Raw genomic sequence first — 25,011 nt, 5'->3', positions numbered from 1 at the left:
TCTCCAGTCTCCACTGTGGGGCACCGCTGATCTAAGGTCTCTGTGTGCCACGCCAGGCAATCCAACAGATATGGAGAATTTGTATAGGAGGGGGCCGTCGGAGCAGGTGGCATCAGGGAGGAAGACGGGTGGGAATGGGATGTTAGCCGGGCAGGATGTCACCCCTTGCATCATACAAGGTCCACCCCTGACCATAGAGATCGTCTCAAACGGTTGATCGTTGCGGGAGATTGTACTTTTATCCTGATCGGAATTACGATTTTGTGAGTAATCTTGTTTCACGTAACAAATATTTTGAAGTCTAAAAGGCAGAAGAAAACACATTTTCGTAAGAACGCATTAAAGTCTATAGGCATAGTAAAAATGATATTTTTGCGATGTTACCCATCATTACAAATTAATGGATCATAATGACTGCACCGTCTGCACGCAAAATTATCTTTACAATAGTCTAAAATTTCATATTACAATTTTGCTGCGAAATTACTATTATACAAAATTCGAGCTCATCACTATCTTTAGAAACCTGCTGTTAAAGAGAAGCCAAGGTGAGAGTGGTATGGCGGCTGCCATATTTGTCTCCCTTTTAAACAACACCAGATGCCTGGCAGCCTTGCTGCTCTGTTTGGCTGCATTAGTGTCTGAATCACACCAGAAACAAGCATGCAGCTAATCTTGTCAGATCTGACAATAATGTCAGAAACACCTGATCTGCTGCATGCTTGTTCAGGGTCTATGGCTAAAAGTATTAGAGGTAGAGGACCAGCAGGACTGCCAGGCAACTGGTATCTTGTAAAATGAAATAAATATGGCAGCCTTCATATAACTCGTCTCTCACCTCTGGTTCTCTTTAAAGTTACACAAAAGTGAAAAAACATAATGGAGTGTATGTTTAGTATGGATCATGAATAGAATATTGGTAGCAAAACCATGAAACAGAGCAGAGCTAATGACCCTTTGAACTCCCCTGCAGTAAAACCTTATCTGAAGCTTTCTGTTTCTGTGAAGTATAAGTGCTTTAGAAAATAGAAATGTCTCCAGCCCAAGTTGGGTTGGTGAGCTCAGAGAAGCTCTTTTGCAACAACTGAAGTTTCTCAACTCTTCCTGTACTGGAAACAATATGAGACTGTTTTCTTTGCTACTAATGTTCTATGTCCTGGCTGTACTACAGGTAAAAAAAAATGTAAACAGGATTTCAGCTTCAAAAGACAACATTTTTTATTTGTATTTAGACGAACAACAAAACATTTGAAAAGTGTTTTTTTCCCACAGACCCCAAAGCTGAAATACTCTCAGCCTCACTGCTGCCCTGTATCCTTGGGAACTGTCCTTACATATTACATGCTGCCATCACTTACCCAATAATCTGCATAAATAACTGTCATGGGAATGCCCCAGGAATTTAGAGATGACATAACGCACGTGCACCTTCACCCCGAGGACTGCAACACCCAGAATGCAGCTCACTTTGAAGAGTAGTGTTTGGGTGTAGTTCCCCAGTTGGGCCACCAGGGGCGGCAGACGAGCTGACATCTGACAGTGGAGAGACGCGCAGAGCAGCAGAGTACAGACTACAGAGCAGTGCTGAGCAATGAGCAGCTACACGTCCCTCTCCGGAGCGTCTCCAGCAGCGATCTGATCAGCGAGTGTAGTGAGTACCGGGGAGCCTGGCTGTGATCCCGGGCAGGGGGCAGCAGGGATGGGGGGAGCACCTCTGGGGTAGGGAGATCACCGCGTCCGCTGCTGCCCGGCGGGGTCACATTACAATGTTTGTCACCTAAGACCTGAACTGCTTGTGTGATGTCCCAGCCAGACACTGTTTATGTCTGAGCACGCTGGTGTCATTTCTGGTCAGCCGGGGCTGCTGATGTCCCTGATTACAAGTTTCAGCCTGAAGGAAGTCAGATCACTTCTAAACGTTACTTTGTAGCAGTTGTAGAGTTTTTAGTTACATAGTTGCCCAATGCCCAGTGTTCCATCCGGATCCCCGGGGACCGTCCCAGCGTTTCTCCCCCCCTGATCTCTGGGGACCGTCCCGGCGTTTCCCTCCCGGACCCCGGGGACCGTCCCGGCGTTTCCCTCCCGGACCCCGGGGACCGTCCCGGCGTTTTCCCTCCCGGACCCCGGGGACCGTTTCGGCGGTTTCCCCCCGGGAACCGTCCCGACGTTTTCCCCCTGGGGACCGTCCCGGCGTTTCCCCCCCGATCCCTGGGGACCGTCCCGGCGTTTCCCTCCCGGTCCCCGGGGACCGTCCCGGCGTTTCCCTCCCGGTCCCCGGGGACCGTCACGGCGTTTCCCTCCCGGTCCCCGGGGACCGTCCCGGCGTTTCCCTCCCGGTCCCCGCGGACCGTCCCGGCGTTTCCCTCCCGGTCCCCGCGGACCGTCCCGGCGTTTCCCTCCCGGTCCCCGCGGACCGTCCCGGCGTTTCCCTCCCGGTCCCCGCGGACCGTCCCGGCGTTTCCCTCCCGGTCCCCGCGGACCGTCCCGGCGTTTCCCTCCCGGTCCCCGGGGACCGTCCCGGCGTTCCCTCCTGATGTGAGTTAATGTATCCTTCTAGTTCTGTTTGATCTACAATTACCGGAATTAGTGGATGCTAAACTGGATTTGTGTACGGGGCTAATTAGATTTATAAAGTCAGTGATTCATTATCTGACACCCTGATAAACCAATCAAGTTGTCAGTTAATTAATATTTTGCTTCCAAATTTGACTAGTCGCATGCAAAGATTCAAAGCTGTCCTGGTTAATTCTGTTTTCTAGAAATAAAAAATCTACAAAAACGTTATTTCCCCGTCTCTATCCAGGGACAGCCCTGCTGTTCAGAGTTCAGCCCTCAAAATATCAGATTCCAAAACCTCCCAACAAACCCCCCAAAAATTATTTGCGATGAAGGTATTGCTAGATCGGGAGGTTAATATGGAATCCGATTAATATTACTCTGTAATAATATATGAGCACAGAGAAGGATTCAAGTGAGATCAACTCTGACATAACATTCAAAATAAATGTGCTTTCCTACTTTGCATTTTATTCATAGCTGCTGTAATTATATATTAAAATCTAATGATCATTTCTCACCTCTCTCTGCTTCTCTGCTCAGTGCAGTTCAGTGTCAGCACCTGCTGGCTGTATACTAATCGTAGCAAAATAGGAATGTAAACAAAAGATAATGTTATCACCTCTAGCAAGGAGTTAGGTTAACTGATTGCTGTTCTAAAAAAATTTTTTTAAAAAAATCTTGCGGTCGTAGATTTTTATGCTGTAAATTATCTTTTAGAGCAAAGAGGAACTGCTGAGTTTTTGGACCACTTTAGATGTAATTGGGTCCTAGGCAAGGTAGTAGATTTGGTACCACTTTTTGTTCCTTTTGGTAAGCTAAAGTGAAGAGAGGTCAAAGGAGGCGGCAGGTGAGCACCTTGACACCCACTAGACCCCAAGCACCTGCCTAGGTTGCCTGGTGGATAATTCTGCTCTGTACGATCATACAGCATGTGTGTTTTTTGTGCGTTTCTCAAACTATTTCTCATTTTGTGTAGATTTGGAGTAGAATGGAAACATGCTGGTGCACCTTTTGCTGGTTTAGCTCAAAACCTAATTCTGTAACTTTTAGTGACTTGTGCCACCTACCACATTTCCTCTCCATAACCTCTGTATAGCACTGGGCAGAGTGCCACTTTAAAAGTAGGCTATGATGTCACACAAGTCTGCAAATAAAACGCCAAAAACTCCAGAACATTACATAGCAATGCACTTTGCCAGCAGTAAAGGTGTCGCCGTCCGTGATACATTTTTGAGAATGTAAATCAGGGAGAGGAAAGATTTTGCAATGGGCAAACGCTGACTAAATAATTTGCTAGTGAATATTGTAAAATTTAGAGACACTGAAGCGAAAAACAAAATTGATATAATGGTTTGTATGTGTAGTACAGCTAAGAAATAAAACATTAGGAGCAGAGACATAAGTCTCATATTGTTTCCAGTACAGGAAGAGTTAGGAAACTCCGGTTGTTTTCCATGCAAAAAAGCCATTGAGCTCTACGTCTTTCAAAGTCCCAGAGAGCTCTGTCTTCTGAAACTTGTCATCTCAACTGTCAGTCACTGTATTTTCTTTTTCTCTCCAGAGGACAGGTCAAAAGTTTGCTGGCCTGCTCTGTAAAATCATTTAGAATGCTGAGTAGTGTGTAAACTGCAAATATTAGAGAATGATGCAAGGTTATTAAAAAAAAAAAAATCTAACTGAAAATAAAAATGAGAATATTTCCTTTGCTACTAATGTTCTAGTAATATCCGTACTAAACATACAATTCATTATATCATATTTTATTTTTTTGTTCGCTTCAGTGTCTCTATAAGCAGTTTTAATCATTTTGTTTCACTCAGTAAAGTTCTTCTCTCAAAGGTCCATATCCCTCTTGCCTTATGTTCCCTTTAACATCCATGGAAATGCCATATTTATTTCCTTTTAAACCATGCCAGTTGCCTGGCTGTCCTGCTGATCCTCTGCCTCTAATACTTTAAGCCATAGACCCTGAACAAGCATGCAGAAAAGGTACTCTGACACACAAACGTGAGCAAGGTTTTACTGGATTAGCTATATGCTTGTTTCAGGGATTTGACTTCGACACTACGTATGCCAGAAGATCAACAGGGCTGCCAGGCAAGTGGTATTGTTTACAAGGAAATAAATGTCTGCCTCCATAGCCCTCTCACATAGCTCCCAACTGTCCCTCTTTTTGAGGAACAGACCTTTGGTAAGTAAATCCCTCTGTCCCTCTTTCAGGACTCCTGTACAGATCTATGTAAATACATGTAATTTTCTACTGAAACATGTTTGATTTTAAACTTTATTCTCATCCTTTAAAGAGAACCAGAGGTGTGTTTAAAGAATGTTATCTGCATACAGAGGCTGGATCTGCCTATACAGCCCAGCCTCTGTTGCTATCCCAAACCCCACTAAGGTCCCCCTGCACTCTGCAATCCCTCATAAATCATTCACAGCCATGCTGTGAGGCTGTGTTTACATCTGTAGTGCCAGTCTCAGCTGCTCCCCCGCCTCCTGCATAGCTCCAGTCCCTGCCCCTGTCCCTTCCCTCCAATCAGCAGGGAGGGAAGGGATGCAGGCGGGGACCGGAGTTCTGCAGGAGGCGGGGAGAACAGCAGACTGACACTATATAGATAAACACAGCCAGCTCTGTCAAGCTGTTTGTCAGCAGCGTGGCTGTGATTTATGAGGGATTGCAGAGTGCAGGGGGACCTTAGCGGGGTTTGGGATAGCAACAGAGGCTGGGCTGTATAGGCAGATCCAGCCTCTGTATGCAGATAATATTCTTCAAACCCACCTCGGGTTCTCTTTAAATTGACATATTTCTTATTTTCAAATGTTAATATGAAGGAAAATGAACCACGATAGAAAGGACCAGGTTGCTCTGAATTATAAAACATATTTTTCTTATGAAATCTTTGATATGGATGACTACGGGTGTGCCAGGGGTGTGATTAGGGGTGTGTCAGGGCGTGGCTTAAGTGTCCCTCTTTCTTATCTCCGAAAGTTGGGAGGGTTTAATCTCACCTGGGTTTGAATTTGAAAGTTGCCAGGATATGCCTTGGCCCTGCTCATGACTAGAGCTCTTCAGTGACTTGCATGCAAATATAATACAGTTCACATGGAACTTGCAAGTGGCCAAACCAAACGTTCTTCCTGTTGATTTTGATTTTGCTCAATGTGTGAGACGATTTGTTTTTGTTATTTGTTGGTATCCAAGTAATCCCTGCTTTAGGCGTGATCAGCAAAATGCTAATAATTTCAAATTGTTTGAAAAAAAAAAAAGGGAATTGTATGTACATTTATGCAAAATGGAAACAGACCAATGAAGTACTGCAGCTGTCACATAGCTAAACAGCCAAGGCTGTGACATCACTGGGAGGGTGGGGCTACATACCAAATTACAGCAATATATAGATAATGGAAGGTGGATATCCTAAATTTATTGCATTCTAATATGTCACTATAGTACCTCCATAGTAAAAATATGAAACCAGCAGCGTTCCTGGGGAAAAAAAATAAATAAAAAAAGTTGCATTTACCTGCACAGCCTTGTCCCGCGAAGCCATCTCAAATACCATGTATCACTCCACTTCTGGTGCCTGGCCCTGCCTCCCATACTCCTCTGTACAGTACAAAACATATTCACTTCCAGGCTGTTTGTTTTGCTGCCTGAAATAGTTAATTTCTAGGCATGCAAGTGACAGCTTCTGTCTTGCTGGTACTTTGTTGGGAATATAATAAACCTTACTGATAAGCAGATAACAGCAATAAAAGTTTTCCTGGCAGAATACAACTGAGGGCAGGGGTAGAAAAAGGTCAATAATCCATGTATTTTAACTCCGAGACACTTAATACTGTAGACTGCTATTGATTAGAGGCAATAAAACATTACTACTACAGTATACTCTGTGAATGTTGAAATATAAAATGAAACCATGGGATATCTGACAAAAAAGTCATTTTTAGGATTAGAAGGATAAATACAATTTTTTTTTATTTTTTTTATTAAATCTCCTCAGTTTATTTTCACCTTGGCCATCTGTGGACCGCTAGTTTGGGCAGCAGCGTTCCCTTTTCAATGTCTGTAAATGGTCTCTAGCTGGGATTATGCTGCTCACCTTGCCTCCTGAGTAACACGATCCACGTGTGTGTGTGGGCATCAGTATTGAGCTGTTGAAATATTTAAGTGGCTAATTGGATGTATTCATTGTAATTCGAAACGGACAAAAGCCGGATAGCATTCGGCAAAAAGGCAAACTGCTGGGTTTTTTTTCCGACGACGATAACGTTTTTCTCGGCCGTGTCTGATGTTCGGCTGCCGTGGTTACTAGTGGTGTTACTGCCACGTTTAGCCAGATGCTATCCGGTGGGCACCTATCCGGCACTAAGCTACAAGCCGGGCCGCTCGCTATGCGTAACGTGAGCCACAAGTGGTTAAACGAGAGGCCAGTTCTAGTAGAATCTAATCTGCTGTGTGTTTTTGTCCCGCTAGGCTGGCGGGGGATAAACAGTCTGCCCGCCGCTCCGGCTAATTCAGCATTTGTACCGTATTGTTTGTAGCTTAACTTTCCACTCCATGCACTGCGCATGTTCGCCACGTAACTGGATTGTATTCACCTCCGCTTGTGCCAACCTCACCCTCATTGTCTCATGTAGATAATTAACGGTGGCATTGAATAATATGATTGAATATTATATCTAAATATAAGTTAGCGGTGAGGAAACTGGATGCTGGGTTCATCTAAATACCTGTATTTAGGTCGAGGCTTAAAGGGACCCTGAGCAGAGCTTTAAAACGGGATTGTCATCATAAAAATCAAATTTCAACAGAAACTGGTCTGAGTGTATTAAGTGCTAAAGATGCTAATCCTGCATTCAAAACGTTCAAAACTTTTTCTGCTGTTATAGTTTGGAGTTATCACATACCTTGGGAGCACTGGCCCTTTAATAGCCATTGCCAAACAGTTGCATGCTGGGGATTCTTTTTATCTATAATATATTCCTCCTCTTCCCTTTATTTCCCTGCTTAGCTGAAACATGATCCTGTCTGTTTACAAGTAAGGCTTAGGTGACTCGGCAATTGGAGGAGTAAAGGGCAGAAGTTACATCAGGATTTAGCCTCAAACTGTGGGCAAAAGACATGGTTCCCACCAGGAACAGAATTCTCTTCATTTACTATATAAAATTCACTGAAAACGTGGACAGTACAATACATGAGGAAAATGAACCATAAATTACTTTTTTCCTATGTTGCTGTCACTTACAGTAAGTAGTAGAAATCTGACTGATTTTGTACTAGCCCATCTTCAAATGGGGGGGGGGGGGTTCTCAGGGTTTTCTTTTCTAAGTACTTATTGAATTTCAATTGCTCCGTCCAACTGCCAAAATAGTGTGCAGGGAGGCTGGGCAGCATCTTTGTATACATCTTTTTCAGAGAATGTCTTTATAAAGAATAAAGGCCATAAAGAATAAAGGCCATGCTGAGTATCCCCTATGGAGAGATGGATTAGCCCAAAATCTGTTGGTAATGTCAGATTTCTAATACTTACTGTAAGTGACAGCAACATAGGCGAAAGGTAATTTGTCTCATTTTACTCTGGAAGATATGAACTTCTTATTTGTAAGGATTTTAAGATTTTCGCGACAGTTCCTCTTTAAGGAGCACTGGCCCTTGAATAGTCAGTGCCAAACAGTTGCATGCTGGTTTTTTTTTTATCTATAATATATTCCTCCTCTTCCATTTACTTCCCTGTCTAGCTGCCTATCTGAAACACGATCCCCTGCTCACTTGTGTTTACAAGCAAGGCTGAGGTGACTTAGCGATTGGAGGAAAAAAGCAAAAAAAAGTAAAGGGCAGAAATGACATCAGGATTTAGCCTAAACTGTGGGCAAAAGTCATGGTTCCACCAGGAACAGAAGTCTCTTCATTTACTATATAACATTCACTGAAATCAAAACGTAGACAGTACAATACATGTTATGTAAGTAGATCAAGTATTTATCTACTTCTATATGTGTTTTAACCCTGGCATAGTATGGCTAATCCTACTGCATTGATGTATAGTAGAATATAACACCTTATTCCATATACCCAATTTTACATTCATTTTCCTGGTTTCAGCATCAAGAACACTTCCTATATGTATACAGTATGTTGCTGTGTATTGTACCTGGCCCTCCCAGTCATAAAGGACCACTCCAGTGAAAAAAGTGAGCAGTTAAAATGCGACAGAACTGACAGGTTTTGGACTAGTTCATCTCATGGTGGATTCTCAGAGTTTCCATTGCTTTCAAAAGCATTTCCTGAACGGCAGTTGCTAAGTCTCCACCTCCACTAGCAGTTCACCGACTGCCTCTAATGCTTAGTTAGCTAATGTTGTGATGATTAGCAATGACCCTGTGACCCCCACAGTGCTAGCTCTACCGTCAAATGATGTTACAGCCCTCGCTTACAGTGCAACCTCAAGAATGACTGTAATCTTGAATACAGTTTTTCTCCTCCTTATAATAGTCCTGGCCGGCATTCATTACTATTCCCCTCCCCAGGCTGCCATTGAGTTGTGGGTAAGATGGAATTCGGCTTCCAGCTGTTGCCGGCGACTGAATTGGGCTGTTTTTATCAGAATTTGCGATATGAGAGAATGGAAGGCCGGAGCTTTTCTGCACAACTCTGCTTACAACAGAGGAGAGGTGGTGAGCCGATGACAGCCGGGTGCTCACCAAAACTAGCTGGGTGGAGCACCCGGCTAAAAGATCCTGGGGAGAACACTGCATTGCATTGACTCTGTTTCAAGCTTGGTGTCGCTCAGTCATTCGTGTTGCATAAGTTGAGTTAGAGACACTGAAGCGAAAAAAAACATATGATATAATGAATTGGTTGTGTACTATGAATAATTACTAGAAGATTAGCAGCAAAGAAAATATTCTCATACTTTTATTTTCAGGTATATAGTGTTTTTTCTAACATTGCATCACTCTATAATATGTGCAGATTACACAACACTCAGCATTCAAAATGAGTCTTTCAGAGCAGTCTGTGAAGTAATGACCTCTCCTCTGGCAGAGGAAAAGTAAACAGTTCAATTACAGTTGAGATAATAAAAGTCAATTAACAGCCCTCTCCACGACTAAAGGTGGCCATACACTGGCCCGATTCGCGGCCGTTTCGACAGCAGATTCGATCCTGGGATCGAATCTGCTGCCAATCGTTCGCGCTAAACGCACCCGCCGATACGATTTCCTCCCGAAATCGGATCGGTCCATCGATCGTGCCGTGCGGGAAATTACCCTCGATCGCCCGCGGGTAGGGTGCGCGTCGCTAGCGGCGGCCGATCCGATATACATGACGCTGGTTCCCGGGCGTCTTCTCCGCGCTGCACCGCTCTGTTCCAGCTCCATCCCGGCGCTTCCTGTGTCACTGCAGTGACCAGGAAGTTCAAATAGAGGGCAATGGCAAATCGACCAGTGTATGGCTACCTTAAAGGGGTTCTGTGGTGGTTTCTGAGGCGAAAAACTGCCACTTACCTGGGGCTTGTATCAGCCCCCTGCAGCGGTAATGTCCCACGCCGTCCTGCTCCCATCCGCCGTTCCCCGCAGCCGGCACCGGGCTATTATTCGGCTGTCACACAGACGAATAATGCGCGTTGCCGCGCCTCCGCTCGCGTCATCTGAGGCTTACTGCGCAGGCGCAGTACAACGGGTTCTTGTACTGCGCTTGCGCAGTAAGCTTCCGATGACGCAGGCGGAAGCGAGCGGGTGCGCGGCCACTCTAGCGCAGCCGCAGTTGGATCCCATGCCACTTAGACCGGGGCCGGCAGCGGAGAACGGCAGATGGGAGGAGGACGGCGTGGGACATTACCGCTGCACGGGGCTGATAGAAGCCCAAAGTAAGTGTCTGTTTTTCTCCTCCGCAACCCCCCACAGAACCCCTTTAAGTTAGTCGGAGAGCTTAATAGCTTTTTTGCATAGAGATAACTGGAGTTTCTCAACTCTTCCTGTACTGGAAACAATTAGACTGATGTATCTGATCTTAATGTTTTATTTCTTAGCTGTACTACACATACAAATCATAATATCATTTTTTTTTTCGCTTCAGTGTCTCTTTAAAGGGTAACTAAAATGAAATGAAAGTGGCTAGTTTAACTTACCTATGCCCCTGCAGTCCTCTTGGTCCCTTGCCATTGTTCCCCTCTGTTACATTCAGCCGCTGTGCCCCTCCAAAAGATGGCTGACTGGGCCAGTCGCAGTGCCCGCCACCTTGGTTATGCTCCCATAGCAGGGTTTGGTGCATGCGCAGTTGGAACTGTTATGAACTGCGCAAGTGCAGAATGTTCCTGTCCACAGGGGCATGATCATGCAGCTTTCAGAAGGGCACAGCTGCTGATTGGCGCAAAGCAGAACAACTGCAAGGGACAAGGATTGCAAGGGACTGGAAGAAGCTCACTCGTGCAGTACAGAGCGGCCCATCCGCAGCCTCTTTTGGCGGGAGATTCAAACCAGGCTGACATTGCTGAAATACGGGGCTCTATAAGACCTAGAGCCTTCCCTTTCCTTAGGTGAGTATCTGTTTTTATTTTTATTTTTTTTTTCCCAGCTTAACATTAGCTTTAAAGTGGACCTGAACTCTTGTATAGGACACAAGGAAAACCTAACAGAAATGTACCTTTTTTCCTGTGTAATTTCCCCTCATTTGTTTGTAATCACTAGTTGTAATTTGATCACTCCCCTGTGTCACATGACTGCCTATGGCAGAGATGGCAGATAAGCTCATTTGAAAGCACTTGCTGTAAACAATATGTCTGCTTTGATGAATCAGGAAGTAGAAACTGTGCAGATTTATTTTAGGATTTTGATCAGCTGTAGCAAACAAATGTTTTTTGAGTAAAGGTTATTATAATGTGTATTTTTTAGAGCAGAGAGTTCTGAATTCAGGTCTAGGGGGCTGAATAGAGTACTGGTTAAGGGCTCTGCCTTTGACATGGGAGACCAGGGTTCGTATCCTGGCTAGGGTCAGTACCTATTCAGTAAGGAGTTCAAGGCAAGACTCCCTAACACTGCAGGGTGGCCTCCTGAGCGCCTCCCAGTGGCTGCAGCTCTTGAGTGCTTTGAGTCCGACAGGAGAAAAGTGCTAAATAAATGTTCGGATTATATTATTAGGTCTCCTTTAACATTTTTTTGGTACGACTCTGATATAATCAGTTATATCACTATAATTATCACGTTCTCTTATGCTGTATTGCGTAAGTTGTTACTCCTCCGGTGGTTTTGTTTTGCAGCGTGGCTCTGAGGTCATCCGTTATATCACTGGAAGTAGCCTTTGCGATCAGTCATGTTGTGTTGCGCAGGCTTTAGAAGTGTACATTGCGTCCAGTAGGAAGTCTTAAGGTGTTGCTCACTAGGAAGTGGCTGTGTCGCTGTTGCACGCGATTCTCTGTTCCTCGCGCCTCTGCGATGTGAGTCATTCTGAGCCAGCGGACGGGCATCATTCTCAGGAACGCGGCGACTGCCAACGCTTAGCAAAGGTAGGTACGTTGCGCCACGCCCCTCCGTGTGATTTAGTGCTGCCAGCGAAGCCGCTGTGGTAATTGTTTTTGGCTGGCGATTTTGTTACATTGCGTGTCGTCTATTCTCACGTGGTGTTGCCTCCCCCGGGGGCTCCGGGTGTTACTACTGATGCCAAACAAGGGTGGAAGTTAAAACAGAGGATAATTGCTGGCTCCGGGCTGGAAGCGATTCGTACGGAATTGGCAAGCAAGGGATCCTCATTTGTCAACGTCGAGACGCAGCTGCAATCTAATTATTTTATGTTGAGAGGAAGATCCTAAATTAAGGTATCCATACATTAGTCGTTTTTTCATAATTGATATTGGCCAATAATGATGGCCGAACAATTTAGTGTTCTCAAATGCATTTGTAATTTCTGCCTTTTAATAGTCAGTTGTGTCTATGGCAGCGCCCAGACCGTGCACCGAAATGTCCTGCTTTGCATATAAACCCCATCACCGACCAGTCAGAGGGGAAGCTTTGGCATGCGACCAATCACTGCACTCAGTCAGTAGTAGGGACCTATCAGATGTCACTGCTGGCGATCGAGTGCAGTGGTTGGCCCAATGACGGTGCTGTGGTCCCGCCCGCAAGACAATCGGCAGCATTTAGCAAAAGGAACTGCGGGCGGCTGTGATTGGAAGGTCTGGTGCCAGCAACCCCGCCTGATTGGTCACTTGCCAATGCTTTCCCTCTGGCTGGTCATGGTTATCTCTCGTCGGTGATGGGGTTTTGCCGCAGCCCGCCTCAAGAAGAGGCGACACCTCACCTGCTTATGATGTCATAGGGAAGGGCGGCAGGTGCCAACAGTCAAATGAGAAGGGGGTTCTGGGATGCCTAAATGAGGAGGGTGTGTGTGTCTGAAGGCAGCTGGGAGAGAGGAGGCAGGTGCCAGGTGGCCCAAACTGTTAGAATGACGTGAAAATCTAGGGGTGGGGGGGGGGGGTAGGGGGGGCTGGGGCGGTGTTTGGTCACGCGGCTTCATGTTAGGCTACCATGTTGGCTTCATAGTAGGTCTGTCCCTAAGATTGGTGGAAGATTGCGGATCGATCGATGCTCAGTAAATATCTGTTGTCAGATAGGGGGTCGATCATTTTTGCATTTATGGTCATAATCCGTATATCATAGATCCATGTGTAACTGAGGCTTTGTTCACATCTAAAATAGAAATTGCAAACGTCAGCAATTAATCGATTTTGTGGGCGATGTGTTTGGTTTTTTTTTGCTTTTTCTTTTCCCTCCCGGCGCTCGGGTGGGCGCTGCGGTTTTTTGTAAAGCGCTTTAGCAGAGCGATTTGGCTTTTTTCACTTTCTGACACGATCGCCGGATAAATCAATTTGTAACAGTTTTGCGTTTTTCCTATACCTTTTTGATTGTAGCAAAATTGCCCCGAAAATGGTAGATGCAGCGCTTTGCTGTGCGGAAAGTGGACGAAACGCGCCGATATGAACTGTCCCATAAGGATTCATTGTACAAGCGCTTTTAAGGCGGCTTTCAAACTCGCTGGCGCTCAAAAAATACACAAAACGCCTGATGTGTGAACAAGCCCTAAAAGTGTACCTGTAAGGGAAAAAGTGCCCAATTTAGATGGTCACCTTAGTGGAGGGAATCCCCTGGATAATTCAGGGTCAAAATCTGCAGTAAGCTCAAATTGTGCTTCTTAGTAACAATGTCAACATGACTTTGTCTAGAGACCAGACTGCCCAGAAATCCCTTGCTTGTTGCCTGAGCAATCCGCTGCACACACCGAGGGCCCTTGTTGCGCTCTGTGGATTAATCCTGTGGCTGGCAGGAGGCTGGGGGACACACCCATGTGGCGGTTTCTGTTACGAACATTACAGAATGAGCCATGTTTTGTATAAACATAGAAATGAGGTAAGCAAGCTGGACAAATGATTGATGGTAATCCTTGTAATGTACAGAGCTAAACTGAAGGGATTTATTTTTGAAAACTATACATTTGTTATACTTTTAAATATATCAAGCCCAACCCCTTTTTTTTAGTATTGCCTGGTAACTGCACCTTGATTTTATAGTCAACCTAGACAACCAATGTATTGTTGTTTAGGTGACAATTGGGGCTTTCTTTTTATACAGTATATCAATTCTACCAACGCTATAAAACGCACGCTTGTAAAACATAAGCTATGGACAACAAAAGAATGTTTTATATGGGGGGGTAGATATTCTGAATGAGCGCTGTGCCGGGACATTCTATCAGGTTGCTTTATGCAAAATCTGCAGTGAGAAAATCAAGAGGTGGTTTCCAGTGTTTGGATAATTTGTGTTGTAACATGTTCACTGATTACCTACTGTATAAATAACATTTCCCCTCGTTGGTATAACTTTGAAATAAACAGAGGCCTTAATTGGAACAGCCACTAGAATCTTTGATTTGCTAATCCCAACTTCTGCCTCCTGGGAGGGGCTAATTTTTTATTTGTTTTTGCTCCTTACTAGCTGCAATTGGTCATAGCTATTCTGTGACTAGGAGCCACCTAATTGGCTCTTAAAGCGGCATAACTTAGAAACATCCATCTGATGCTGCAAAACGATTAATTCCTCTCTGAGAGTTTAAATCCTTCCACTTATTGCCCATTGATATTCAGTAGATTTCAGCAGGAAATCTATTTAAAATGAATAGAACTGCAGCATTTTACTGTTCGATGTCCGTTGATTGACTACCACTCCACCTGCCCACAGTCAATGCAAACCTTTTCGCTCTGTCCGATCTTTAAAATCAATTGTAGGTAGAAATCAATCGAAATGAGATCAGACAAGGTGAGGCAATAGATTTTGAAATCAAATGGAAAGCTCAATGCATATAGTCCTCTTAAAGTGCGTACACACCCTTGAGAGATGTCGCCTGTTGGGGATCAGGGCCTGATCCCCTTGGGCGACATCACTGGTCAGGGCTGCACACACACGTGTTAGCTGTGTAGCTGACGATGCAGTGTGTTGCTATGCGGGGACGACAATGGAAGGATGAGCAGCATGTGTGTGATGTCACACAGTGGGCGTCGCAAACAGTTATCGGCATTCTACTATATGTCACTACAGTGCCTCTTTAGGCTATCCACAGAAGCTCAGTTTAGCCCTCAAACAATCATATTTATTGTTCCGGGTGACAGTCTAGGCACGATCATTCAACAGGTGTGTGTGTGTGTGTGTGTGTGTGTGTGTGTGTGTGTGTGTGTGTGTGTGTGTGTGTGTGTGTGTGTGTGTATAGGGGGGGTGGAAAGGGGGTTGGTCAGTGAGATATAAAGACAAGAACTGTCGGGTGACATCAGTTCATTACAGTGGATTGCAGAGGGTGATGCCACAAACTTTAAGAAGTGGACAGAAGGCCCACCTGTAATTGCACCTAACTTTCACCTAAAATGATCATGGTCAATTGTCTTTGGTGGCAAATATCCAAGATTTACAGATAACATTAGAACAGTCTGAGGTCCTGGAGTGGTGTAGCAATAGGGGCTGCAGAGGTTGTGACCGCACTGGGGCCCTTGGGACAAAGGGGCCTTCCTTTAAGCATAGTATTAGCTCTCTATTGGTCCTGTGCTTGTAATAATCACTCCTATAGACGCTTTGAATAGTGGTAATCACTAACAAACCATCCTCCATCCCCTTCTTGCACCTCTGACACTGTGGCTGTCCTTGGCAGGTTTTGGTGTGCCATATCAATTATGTATAGAGTGCTGGGGGTGTGTGTAAAACTTGCACTGGGGCCCATAGCTCCTTACCTACACCAAAAGGAAGCAGAAGATGGGATTCTGTATTACAGACAGGCACCAGATTCTGCAGTCGGCACCGGCTGTGTGTGTGCGGTGTGGCGATCTGCATGTCTGCACGCTTATGGCGTTGTTCACTTGTGGTGTTCTCCATGTTTCAGTTGCTGCACATGACATGACATGTCAGTCTGTCACCTTGCCAATCTGTGGCATCTCCAGCCTCCTCTTCCTGTGACTAATAATTTGGGAGATAACAGATCTGCTGTCATGTAGTGAGATCAGCACAAGGCGGGCTGCCTGGAGACGGGAGAGTACGCCTGGTTGCCGGGTTGCCTGGAGACAGGAGAGTACGGCTGGTTGCTGGGCAGTATTCCGTGTCGGATGTGGTACCAGCTTCCTGGGTCCTCGGTTTCTGATGTTCTTTATAGAGGCACTGGAGTGAAAAGAACCTAATGAATACAAATTAATATTCATTTATTAATTTAGTCAGTGTTTACCCATTGTAAAATCTTTCCTCTCCCTGATTTACATTCTGACATTTATCTCAGGCGGTGACATCTTCAGTCCTGTCAGGTGCAGCTCTGCAGAATGTTTCATTACTGAGGGTAACGAAGCCAGTAGAAAATATATCTGGTCTCCCAGAATGCTCTGGGAGGAAAATTCTGCATAGCTAAACAGCCTAGGCTAAGCATCACTGGAAGGGCAGGGCTACATACCAATATACAGCAATACATAGCTATAGGAAGTGTCTCTGATGCTGAAACAAGGAAAATTACTGTAAAAGTGGGTATCTTAAATAATTGTCTGCATTCTACTATATGTCACTACAGGGCCTCTTTAACCCTTTGGGGACCGGCCGCCTAACCCCCCCTAAGGACCAGGCGAATTTGCATGCTGGGGCGCATTTCGTGGGTCAGGCAGCCGGATCCGTCTTAGAGCTAGCTTGGCATGGTGTCATTTTTTCCTCACCTCCCAGGCTCCAGCGATGAGCAGCTGTGGACCCCTCCGCTCTGGCCGGCATCTCCGCTCGTACTGCCGCTCAGTTCCGGGTTGCGGCTTGATGTCGTCATCAAGCTGGGACCCGGCACTGACGTCAGAGCGAGTGGGGAGCGCTGATTGTCGGGGGAATGGCAGGGAGGTTAGTTGATCCTCTTCACCCCCCCCCACCGCAGCTCTGCCGGCAATCATAGTGATCAGAAGCCATACGTGATGACTTCTGATCACTGAGGGGAGATGTAAACTGTCATAGGACAGCTTAATCCCCCCTTCCAGGTGCGCACGATCGCATCAGGAGTGGTAATGGTGGGTGGCGTAGATCCTACACCGCATCAGGCTAGAACAGCCACAAGTGCGGTGTAGGATCTAATAGAGACGGTCCCCAAAAGGTTAAAGTGGACCTGAACTCTTGCACAGGACAGAAGGGAAAACCTAGAGAAATGGACCCTGTATGTATTTAGAGCAGTGGTCCTCAAACTACGAACCGCAGGCTGAATGCGGCCCTCCGAGGCTTTTTTTCTCTAATCGCATTCCGGGACAACAGGAGAGATCCGGTCCCTCCTCCGTATCTGGGGAAACCATAATCAAGAAGGATTAAAAGCTCCCGCCCTCCCTCATCCCTCAGTTCATCTGTGTTTCCCTCCAGGAAACACCTTCAAGAAGAAGCTCCCATTTTTTATTTTTTACCTTACCGGAGGGTGAGGTTTTTTTCTGTGGAAGCCAGGTCCGAGAGGGGTTTCAGAGGGGATTCGGAGGACCCAGGTTTCCAGTGGGGGAGAGAGCGCCTCAGTAGGGTATGGAACAGCGCTGCTCCCCGGCCTCCCGCACGCAACGCCGGCTGAGCTAGGCGCGTGTGTCGGCCGCAAGGACTTCCGGGAGGCGTAACTGCGGAGGTCGTGACGTCAGACGCCGGAGTATTTCGAGGAGCGTGATGACGTCACATGCGGCGGAAGGGGAGGTCTCTAAATACAGAAAACCCAGAGAGGAAGAGTGGCTGGCGTCTTCCGTGCATAGGAGGCAGCATGGACACACAGCAGGGGACAAAGTCTTCCAGCCAGCCTCAGCCCCAAACGGCAGCAGCAGTTTCTGGTGGGGTGAGTCCTCCGTTGGAGGAGGTTTATTCTAATCTTCTTTAGACTGAATTAAGACTCAGTGGTTTGTCTTTCATTCTCCATTTATAGGCAAAATCTGAGCCCAAAACTTCAACTACAGCCCCGGAAAGGAAATACAAACGTTGTGGGTTTTGTAGTGTAAAGATTCCTGTTGAGGCCCCTAAAAACGCTTGTCAGACATGCATAGATGCCTTGATAGCCTCTGAGACTTCCAGCATTTTAAAGGGAGTTATGGAGTCAGTTAACATTAAAATGCAGGACACCTTGGATAAATTTAAGGAGTCCTTTATCTCTCCACCCGCAGAGGTTAGGCCTGGTCCTTCCTCTGTTTCTCTCCCGGGCCCTTCGGGGCTTCCATCACGTCCCTCCGCTATGACTGATGTTTTGAGGGGAGAGGGGGAGGAGGATTTGGAAGAGGAGGAGGAGGGGGAAGACATGTCTGAGATCATTTCTTTAGAGGAGGGGGAGCAGGTTCAATCTGGGGAGTCGGACTCAGAGCAGTTAGTCCGAACCCCTAGATTTTTGTTTTCCCCAGATGAATCTTCTGAGTTACTCAAAGCGGTTTATGCTACGGAGCAGATTAAAGAAACTTTGTCTGAGCCTACCCCCCAGGATCTCGTATATTCGGGTTTAGCTAGGCCCGTGGGACGGGTTTTCCCTATCCACAAATCTTTGCAGGAGATTATTTCCTCGCAATGGCAAGACCCTGAAAGGCGTTTGTTTATACCAAAATCGGCCAAGAGGAAGTATCCTTTTGCTCAAGAGGAGATTGATAAATGGATCAAATGCCCTAAACTAGATGCAGCTCTAGCCAAATATTCAAAGTATTCTGACTTATCCTTTGAGGACGCAGGCACCCTAAAAGACCCTATGGACAAAAGAGTGGAGGGGCTTTTGAAGAAAGCCTGGGAGTCAGCAGCATTTGCTTTCCTTCCAGGGATTTCAGCCACATGTATTTCACGAAACTTGCGAATTTGGATGGATAACCTAATTTCTCAGATCTCAAAAGGGGCGCCTGCCAAAGATTATGCAGCTTCCTTACCGGTAGTTCTAAGGGCAGTAGCTTTTTTAGCGGACGCGATTACGGAAATGGTCAGAATTACGGCGCGCACTACGGCGCTCATTAATTCGGCCAGACCGGCAATATGGCTGAAAACCTGGGAGGGGGATTTAACCTCAAAGAATAGGTTATGTTCCATCCCTTTTGAGGGGGACCTTCTCTTTGGAGCCGAATTGGATAAAGTCTTATCCCGGTCGGCTGAGAAGGGTAAGCAGTTTCCGAATAAAAAGAAAGTACTGAAGGGGAAGAGACCTTTTGTGGCTAAGAAACCAACTACTGATCAGTCTTCTTCCTGGCCTGTAAAGAATAAGAATGTGCAGAGAAAGTGGTCCTTTCCGAAAGGAAGGGGAAGGGGGGGTTTCACTTTGGGAAACCCCAAACCTTCCAGTCAAGACAAATGACGTCTTTCCAGTGGGGGGCAGACTAACCTTTTTTCATTTGGAATGGGAGAAATTGAATCCCGATCCCTTTGTGTTGCAAATTATAAAGCGGGGTTACCGCCTTCAATTTTCCGTTTGTCCTCCCCCCCCCCCCCCCCCCCCACACAGAATTTTTGTGAATCGGATTCCGAGAGATCCAGAGAAGGCTCTGGGCCTAGAATCGGAGATCCACAGGTTTTTGGAGAAAAGTGTAATAACCCAGGTCCCTCGGTCAGAGGAGTTCCAGGGTTATTATTCCCACGTGTTTTTGGTAAAAAAGGCAAACGGGGATTTCCGATTCATTCTGAATCTGAAATCCCTGAATCCATTTTTGGACTACAAAAAATTCAGGATGGAGAGCATTTATTCCATGAGAGCTCTCCTTCAGGGTCAGGAATTTTTCATTTCAATAGATCTGCAGGACGCGTATCTGCACATACCCATTTTTTCAGGCCATCAAAAATATTTGAGATTCGCGATCCAGGATCATTCCCGGATTCGCCATTTTCAATTCCAGGCTCTGCCTTTCGGCATTGCATCAGCCCCCCGCATCTTTACCAAGGTGCTGGCGGGGGTGATGAAAGAGCTGAGACTGCAACAGATCTCAATCGTGCCATATTTGGACGATTTACTGGTGTTTGCCCAGTCAAGAGAACTTTTACTGGCTCACAAAGAGATCGTGATACAGTCTCTCACTCGGGTTGGGTGGATTATAAATCATGCCAAGTCTTCATTAACCCCAACTCAGCAGATAACCTTCCTGGGTTATCACATAGATTCCGTGAGGCAAAAGATTTTTCTGCCTCAGGAAAAGATTCTAAAGATTCAGAAACAGGTAGAAAGGCTTCTGACGCCGAAGGATTGTTCCCTTCGCCAGATCATGAGTCTTTTGGGTCTTTTTACAGCCGCAATCCCGGCCGTGATATGGGCTCAGTCACACGCCAGGCGATTGCAGAATCATCTTCTATCAAACTGGGACAGGTCCCAGACCTCTCTAGACCTCCGGACAATCATTCCGGAGCAGGTGAGAACAAGCCTATCCTGGTGGTTGATTCAGGAGAATCTACATCAGGGGAGATGGTGGAGGCAGCAGAACCCAATACAGATCTTCTCAGATGCGAGTTCATGGGGCTGGGGTGCGACAGTTCAAGGTCAACATGCACAGGGCTCCTGGGATCCTGTCGTAAGGAGAAAGTCGTCCAATTTCAGAGAGCTGAAGGCAGTCCAGGAAGCTCTCAGATCATTTCAAGGAATGATAGAGAGCAGACACGTTTTGGTTTTTTCCGACAATATCACGACGGTGGCTTATCTATCGAAACAAGGGGGGACGAGATCCAGAGATCTCATGGCCCTTTCCTCAGAAATATTCGATTGGGTAGAGCTAAAGGTTCTGTCTTTAGCTGCTATCCACATAAAAGGAGTATTGAACCGGGAGGCGGACTTTTTGAGCCGCCACCAAGTAAATCAGTCAGAATGGAGCCTCCATTCACAGACTTTTTCAGAGGTAACAGATTTTCGGAGTTCCGGACATAGATCTCTTTGCCTCCCCAGACAATGCAAAGGTGAGTCTTTTTTACTCCCTTTTCAGGAGCCCAGGGTCTCTGGGATTGGACGCACTCAGTCTCCCATGGAATTTCAGTCTATGTTACGCCTTTCCTCCACTGATTCTCATTCCTCAGGTACTGGTAAAACTTCAAAAAGAAAGAGTAAGGATGATTCTAATTGCCCCTATGTGGCCAAAGAGGTCATGGTACGCAACCCTGCTAAGATTATCGGAGAAACCTCCGTATCCTCTCCCAGAGCAAGAGGACCTACTGATGCAGGGGCCCCTGAAACATCCCAAGCCCCACTTATTCAAACTGGCAGCTTGGATCCTGAGAGGGTAATTTTAAGAGGGAAAGGTGTCTCGGAGAAGGTTATCGAGACTCTTATGAAATGTAGGAAGCCGGTGACTCAGAAAATTTATCGGAAGGTCTGGAAGGTTTTTCTGGCATGGTGTGCTACTAAAGATAGAAACAGGGAATTAACTAGCTCAGTATTAGATTTTCTTCAGGATGGCTGGGAAATGAACCTTGCGCCTAGCACCTTGAAGGTTCAGTGTTCGGCCCTGTCTATTTTATTAGATAGACACCTAGCTCAGGAGGAATTAGTTAGGAATTTCTTTAAGGCTATTCAAAGATCGACTCCTGTTAAACAGAAGATCTTCCCACAGTGGGATCTGTCGTTGGTTCTAAACAACATTATGAGGTCTCCCTTTGAACCCATTGAGGAGATCGACATCAAACTACTTTCCTTTAAATTGGCCTTCCTGATTGCTATCACGTCGGCAAGGAGAATAGGGGATTTGCAAGCATTGTCCATTAAGGATCCGTTCTTAATTATTTGTCCCGATAGTGTTCGACTAAGGTTAGACCCAGCCTATCTTCCTAAGGTCTCTTCAGAGTTTCACCGTTCTCAGGAGATTATTTTGCCATCATTTAGCAACAATTCATCCAATAGTAAAGAGAGGGAGTTCCACTGTTTGGATGTAAGACGTACACTTCTGGTATATTTATCTAGATCTAGAGAATTTAGGAAGTCTAGTAATCTGTTTATACTGTTCACGGGCAAGAATAGGGGTCAGCAGGCATCGAAACAGACAATAGCCAGGTGGATTAAGCATGCCATAGTTCTGGCCTATCAAAATAGTGATTGTCCTATACCGAATGATATTAAAGCCCACTCCACACGTTCTTTGTCTACATCGTGGGCGGAAAGAGCAGGGGCAACGATACAACAGATCTGTCAAGCAGCAACCTGGTCGACGGCATCTACGTTTATCAAGCATTATAGAGTGGATGTGTTGTCTCAACAAGACCAGTCGTTTGGCAGAAAGGTGCTCCAGGCAGTGATCCCTCCCTAGGTGGGTCTTTTTGTTTAAAAGACTTCTTGTCTATCTCTCCTGTTGTCCCGGAATGCGATTAGAGAAAGACTCCTATTAGACCTACCGGTAATGGAGTTTCTAAGCGTATTCCGGGACAACGCCTATAACCCGGCCCTGTCTATAGGCAGGGGTGCAGCTAAGGTTTTTGTGGCCCCAAGCGGACTGTAGCAAGAGGCCCTATCCTGCGCCGCGGCGAAAAATGGGTGTGGTTATCCCGTATAAGTGGGCGTGGCCATGACATGTGGGTGGAGCAGGAGGGCGGATTGGGGCGGGGCTGTTTGCGGGGAAAAAAATGGATGTTGGGGTGATTGAGGCGCGCGTAGCGCGCCGAAAGATGGGCGCGGCCATGACATTGTATGGGCGAAGCTTAACCGTAGCACAGCAAATATAGCCAACTATGACCATTAAATAATAAATGCAGCAACAGTTACCCCAGACACCAGAAAATAAAAACGCAATTTGGGCCACATTTCAGCAGAAATCAAACGCAATTAGGGCACATTTTCAGCCGAAATCAAATGCAATTAGGGCAGAGTTCAGCAGAAATCAATCGCAATTAGGGCACAGTTCAGCAGAAATCAAACGCAATTAGGGCCACATTTTCAGCAGATATCAAACGCAATTAGGGCACAGTTCAGCAGAAATCAATCGCAATTAGGGCCACATTTTCAGCAGATATCAAACGCAATTAGGGCACAGTTCAGCAGATATCAATCGCAATTAGGGCCACATTTTCAGCAGATATCAAACGCAATTAGGGCACAGTTCAGCAGAAATCAATCGCAATTAGGGCCACATTTTCAGCAGATATCAAACGCAATTAGGGCACAGTTCAGCAGAAATCAATCGCAATTAGGGCCACATTTTCAGCAGATATCAAACGCAATTAGGGCCACATTTTCAGCAGATATCAAACGCAATTAGGGCACAGTTCAGCAGAAATCAATCGCAATTAGGGCCACATTTTCAGCAGATATCAAACGCAATTAGGGCACAGTTCAGCAGAAATCAATCGCAATTAGGGCCACATTTTCAGCAGATATCAAATGCTATTAGGGCACAGTTCAGCAGAAATCAATCGCAATTAGGGCCACATTTTCAGCAGATATCAAACGCAATTAGGGCACAGTTCAGCAGAAATCATTCGCAATTAGGGCCACATTTTCAGCAGATATCAAACGCAATTAGGGCACAGTTCAGCAGAAATCAATCGCAATTAGGGCTGCAAAAAGAAAAGAATTTACTCACCTGGCACTGGCAGAAGTCTTCTCTCCCCGTCTCCTCTCCCGGCCGGCTCCTCAGGCGCGCAGTTCCCACGGAGCTCCCTCCCTGGCTTCCTCCTCCAATCTCCCGCGCTGATTCATGCAGGGCTACGGGAAGATGGCCACCCGAAGCCCTGTACTGGAGACATAGTCTCCAGAGCAGGGCTTTGGCGGCGGCCATCTTCCTGTAGCCCTGCTCTGCTCTGCCAGTGCCAGCCCTGCGGGGAAAAAGTGACGTCACGCCGACGTCACAGAGCCGCCGAGGCCCCTAAGATCGTGAGGCCCCAAGCGACCGCTTGGTTCGCTTTATGCCTCGCGGCGCCCCTGTCTATAGGGCACCTTTCTATGGGGGAGTCAGTATGGAGCACTTGTTGGTGTATAGATTTCTCTCTTCATTTCCGGTGGTTTTTTGTCGGTTCTACTTTTAAATGCACTGGGGGATGAGGGAGGGCGGGAGCTTTTAATCCTTCTTGATTATGGTTTCCCCAGATCCGGAGGAGGGACCGGATCTCTCCTGTTGTCCCGGAATACGCTTAGAAACTCCAATACCGGTAGGTCTAATAGGAGTCTTTTTTTTTTTACTGCCCCCCCCCCCCCCCAACACAAAATGTATAACTTATAGATGTGGCTCACTGCACCCTTAAATGTCGGCGCCCCGCATATAGAATAGCAGTGCTGGCACCACCCTTCCACATCCTGTAGAAGCCAGTGAGCAGTTATTCACTGGCTTCCAATCCAATTCTGCATCAGGTGACACTGTTGTCCAACTGGAGGGCAGGTTGTCACCTGGGTATGCTTTACTGTCTGGTGCACAAATACGTTCTTCAGATGCGCATGACTGAATGGCTGCTGCTGGGAGTTCTCCTCCGGGCATGATGGGGGGGGGGGGGGGGGTATCAATACTCAATGTAATGTTTTTCAACATAATTTTATGTATGTTCCGGCCCCCCAGCAGACTGAATTATGTTGACCTGACCCTTCGCCGAAAAAGTTTGGGGACCCCTTATTTAGAGAGTTTAGCCTGTCTAGTTCCCCCTCATCTGTGACTTATCACAACTGTAATTTGATCTCTTAGCTGTGTCAGCTGGCTTTTTTGACAGAGCAGCTAATTTGTAAACACAGGATGCTAACCCCATGACCAAGTCCATGAAAGCAGGAAGTAGTAACACTGCAGATTTATTGCAGGATTTGTATCAGCTGTAACAAAGAAATGTTTTTCTGTAAAGGTTATTATGCTGTTGCTTATATTTTAGAGCAGAAAGGAAGTTCTGAGTTCGGGTCCGCTTTAAAGGACCAGCATGTGAAATACAAGCAAGCGTTATGTAAGCTACCGTAGTCGCTAATACCACTAGTGTTTAAAGCAAACAAGCGGTTTGTCATTAGGTTGTGGACTTTACGTTGGTTGCCGTCTAACAAAAGCTGTG

At 46.1% G+C, this 25,011-nt stretch overlaps 1 protein-coding gene across 3 annotated transcripts in view; it reads left to right on the top strand.

Moving 5' to 3' along the window:
* Positions 1–1,537: 1,537 nt before the first annotated feature.
* Positions 1,538–25,011, top strand: part of LOC137527813 (dual specificity testis-specific protein kinase 1-like) — a 105,091-nt gene continuing 81,617 nt past the window's right edge. The window contains exon 1 of one of the 3 annotated variants that reach the window (XM_068248751.1): positions 1,538–1,651. In XM_068248751.1, the coding sequence (XP_068104852.1) occupies position 1,651 (1 nt within the window). In that variant the 5' untranslated portion in view covers positions 1,538–1,650. The other 2 variants (XM_068248749.1, XM_068248752.1) reach the window with 2 other exon arrangements.

Source organism: Hyperolius riggenbachi, chromosome 8, assembly GCF_040937935.1.
Source record: "Hyperolius riggenbachi isolate aHypRig1 chromosome 8, aHypRig1.pri, whole genome shotgun sequence".
In the NCBI taxonomy this organism is placed as follows: domain Eukaryota; kingdom Metazoa; phylum Chordata; class Amphibia; order Anura; family Hyperoliidae; genus Hyperolius; species Hyperolius riggenbachi.
Note: the sequence above shows the minus strand (reverse complement) of the source record. Positions and strands in the feature narration are given on the sequence as shown.